The sequence below is a fragment of the Suricata suricatta genome, chromosome 11 (genome assembly GCF_006229205.1).
Source record: "Suricata suricatta isolate VVHF042 chromosome 11, meerkat_22Aug2017_6uvM2_HiC, whole genome shotgun sequence".
Classification (NCBI taxonomy): domain Eukaryota; kingdom Metazoa; phylum Chordata; class Mammalia; order Carnivora; family Herpestidae; genus Suricata; species Suricata suricatta.
The window spans coordinates 8,599,723-8,603,211 of NC_043710.1; the positions used below are offsets into that span (position 1 = coordinate 8,599,723).

The 3,489-nt window shown below is 48.4% G+C and overlaps 1 protein-coding gene across 18 annotated transcripts in view; it reads left to right on the top strand.

Moving 5' to 3' along the window:
• Positions 1 to 3,489, top strand: part of AHNAK (AHNAK nucleoprotein) — a 102,389-nt gene that overhangs the window by 23,557 nt on the left and 75,343 nt on the right. For 7 of the 18 annotated variants that reach the window (XM_029956536.1, XM_029956534.1, XM_029956547.1 and 4 more), the window contains exon 7: positions 7 to 2,460. The exons of 4 other annotated variants lie outside the window; for them this stretch is intronic. In XM_029956536.1, coding sequence (XP_029812396.1) covers positions 7 to 2,460 — 2,454 coding nt within the window. Of the gene's footprint in view, positions 1 to 6; positions 3,451 to 3,489 lie in introns of all 18 variants that reach the window. 7 more of the 18 variants (XM_029956540.1, XM_029956541.1, XM_029956543.1 and 4 more) reach the window with 6 other exon arrangements.

Below are 3,489 nucleotides of genomic sequence, written 5' to 3' on the forward strand. Positions count from 1 at the left end.
TTTAAGATGCCTGAGATGCACTTCAAGACCCCCAAGATCTCCATGCCTGATGTGGACTTACACTTGAAAGGCCCCAAAGTGAAAGGGGATGTGGATGTGTCTGTGCCCAAGATAGAAGGTGAAATGAAAGTGCCAGATGTGGACATCAAAGGCCCCAGAGTGGACATGGATGTCCCAGATGTGGATGTTCATGGCCCAGAGTGGAACTTGAAGATGCCCAAGATGAAAATGCCCAAATTTAGTGTGCCTGGCTTCAAAGGAGAGGGCCCAGAAGTGGATGTGAACCTGCCCAAGGCTGACATTGATATCTCTGGACCCAAGGTGGACATTGAAGCCCCTGATGTGAGCCTTGAGGGTCCAGAAGGGAAGCTGAAGGGCCCCAAGTTTAAGATGCCTGAGATGCACTTCAAGGCTCCCAAGATCTCCATGCCTGATGTGAACTTGAATCTTAAGGGGCCAAAACTGAAGGGAGATGTGGATGTATCAGTGCCAAAATTAGAAGGAGACTTGAAAGGCCCCAGTGTGGATGTGGAGATGCCTGATGTTGATCTAGAATGTCCTGATGCAAAATTGAAAGGTCCTAAGTTTAAGATGCCTGAGATGCACTTCAAGACCCCCAAGATCTCCATGCCTGATGTGGACTTACACTTGAAAAGCCCCAAAGTGAAAGGGGATGTGGATGTGTCTGTGCCCAAGATAGAAGGTGAAATGAAAGTGCCAGATGTTGACATTAAAGGACCCAAAGTTGACATTGATGCCCCAGATGTGGATGTTCATGGCCCAGAGTGGCACCTGAAGATGCCCAAGATGAAAATGCCCAAGTTCAGCATGCCTGGCTTCAAAGGCGAGGGCCCAGAAGTGGATGTGAACATGCCTAAGGCTGACATTGATATCTCTGGACCGAAGGTGGACATTGAAACTCCAGATATGAACATTGAGGGTCCAGAAGGCAAACTGAAAGGCCCGAAGTTCAAGATGCCTGAAATGCACTTTCATGCCCCTAAGATCTCCATGCCTGATGTTGATTTCAACTTAAAAGGGTCTAAAATCAAAGGAGACTTTGATGTTTCTGCCCCAAAGCTGGAGGGAGAGTTAAAGGGTCCAGAATTGGATGTCAAAGGCCCCAAATTGGATGTTGACATGCCAGATGTGGCTGTGGAAGGTCCAGATGGAAAGTGGAAAAGTCCTAAATTTAAGATGCCAGACATGCACTTTAAAGCTCCCAAAATCACCATGCCAGACATTGATTTGCACTTAAAAAGTCCCAAGATAAAGGGAGAGGTGGAGGTTGATGTTCCTAAATTGGAAGGTGACCTCAAAGGGCCAGATCTCAAAGGTGGTATCAGTGGGCCAGATACTGACATTGAAGGACCAGAGGGCAAATTGAAAGGTCCCAAGTTCAAGATGCCTGACATGCATTTCAAAGCTCCAAATATTTCTATGCCTGATGTGGACCTAAATTTGAAAGGACACAAAATCAAGGGGGATGTTGATGTGTCTGTGCCTGAAGTAGAAGGTAAAATTAAAGTACCAGATGTGAACGTCAAGGGCCCCAAAGTAGACATAAATGCTCCTGATGTTCACGGCCCAGACTGGCACCTGAAGATGCCCAAAATGAAAATGCCCAAGTTCAGCATGCCTGGTTTCAAAGCAGAGGGCCCAGAAGTAGATGTGAATCTTCCAAAGGCTGACATTGATGTCTCAGGACCCAAAGTTGACATTGAAGTCCCAGATATGAGCATTGAGAGTCCGGAGGGAAAGATCAAGGGGCCTAAATTTAAAATGCCAGAAATGAACATCAAAGCTCCCAAGATCTCCATGCCAGATGTAGATTTACACTTGAAAGGTCCTAAGGTCAAAGGAGATGTGGACATTTCCCTACCTAAGGTGGAAGGTGACCTAAAGGGCCCCAAAGTGGACATTGATGCCCCAGATGTGGATGTTCAAGGCCCAGACTGGCACCTCAAGATGCCTAAGATGAAAATGCCCAAGTTCAGCATGCCAGGCTTCAAAGGAGAGGGCCCCGATGTGGATGTGAACCTGCCCAAAGCCGACATTGATGTCTCAGCACCCAAGGTGGACATCGAAGGCCCTGATGTTAACATCGAGGGACCCGAGGGAAAGTTGAAAGGTCCCAGGTTCAAGATGCCTGAAATGAACATCAAAGCCCCCAAGATCTCCATGCCTGACTTTGATTTGCATCTGAAAGGTCCTAAGGTCAAAGGAGATGTGGACGTTTCCCTACCCAAGGTGGAAGGTGACCTCAAAGGCCCTGAAGTTGACATCAAAAGCCCCAAGGTGGACATTGATGTCCCAGATGTGGATGTGCATGGCCCAGACTGGCACCTGAAGATGCCCAAGATAAAAATGCCCAAGATCAGCATGCCAGGCTTCAAAGGAGAGGGCCCTGATGTGGATGTGAACCTGCCCAAGGCTGACATTGATGTCTCAGGACCCAAAGTGGATGTTGAATGCCCTGATGTGAATATTGAAGGACCTGAAGGGAAATGGAAAAGTCCAAAGTTTAAGATGCCTGAAATGCATTTTAAGACTCCAAAGATATCCATGCCAGATATTGATCTTAATCTGTCAGGTCCAAAAATAAAAGGAGATGTGGATGTCACAGGTCCTAAGTTAGAGGGAGACCTGAAAGGCCCTGAGGTGGACCTCAAAGGCCCTAAAGTGGACATTGATGTCCCAGATGTGGATGTGCATGGCCCAGACTGGCACCTAAAGATGCCTAAGATGAAAATGCCCAAGTTCAGCATGCCAGGCTTCAAAGGAGAAGGCCCCGATGTGGATGTGAACCTGCCCAAAGCCGACATTGATGTCTCAGCACCCAAGGTGGACATCGAAGGCCCTGATGTTAACATCGAGGGACCCGAGGGAAAGTTGAAAAGTCCTAAGTTCAAGATGCCTGAGATGAACATCAAAGCCCCCACGATCTCCATGCCTGACTTTGATTTGCACCTGAAGGGTCCCAAGGTAAAGGGTGATGTGGATGTATCTCTGCCTAAAGTGGAAGGTGACCTCAAGGGCCCTGAAGTTGACATCAAAGGCCCCAAAGTGGACATTGATGTTCCAGATGTGGATGTGCATGGCCCAGACTGGCACCTGAAGATGCCCAAGGTGAAAATGCCCAAGTTCAGCATGCCAGGCTTCAAAGGAGAGGGCCCCGATGTGGATGTGAACCTGCCTAAAGCCGACATTGATGTCTCAGCACCCAAGGTGGACATCGAAGGCCCTGATGTTAACATCGAGGGACCCGAGGGAAAGTTGAAAGGTCCCAGGTTCAAGATGCCTGAGATGAACATCAAAGCCCCCAAGATCTCCATGCCTGACTTTGATTTGCACCTGAAAGGTCCTAAGGTCAAAGGAGATGTGGACGTTTCCCTGCCCAAGGTGGAAGGTGACCTCAAAGGCCCTGAAGTTGACATCAAAGGGCCCAAGGTGGACGTTGATGTCCCAGATGTGGATGTGCATGGCCCA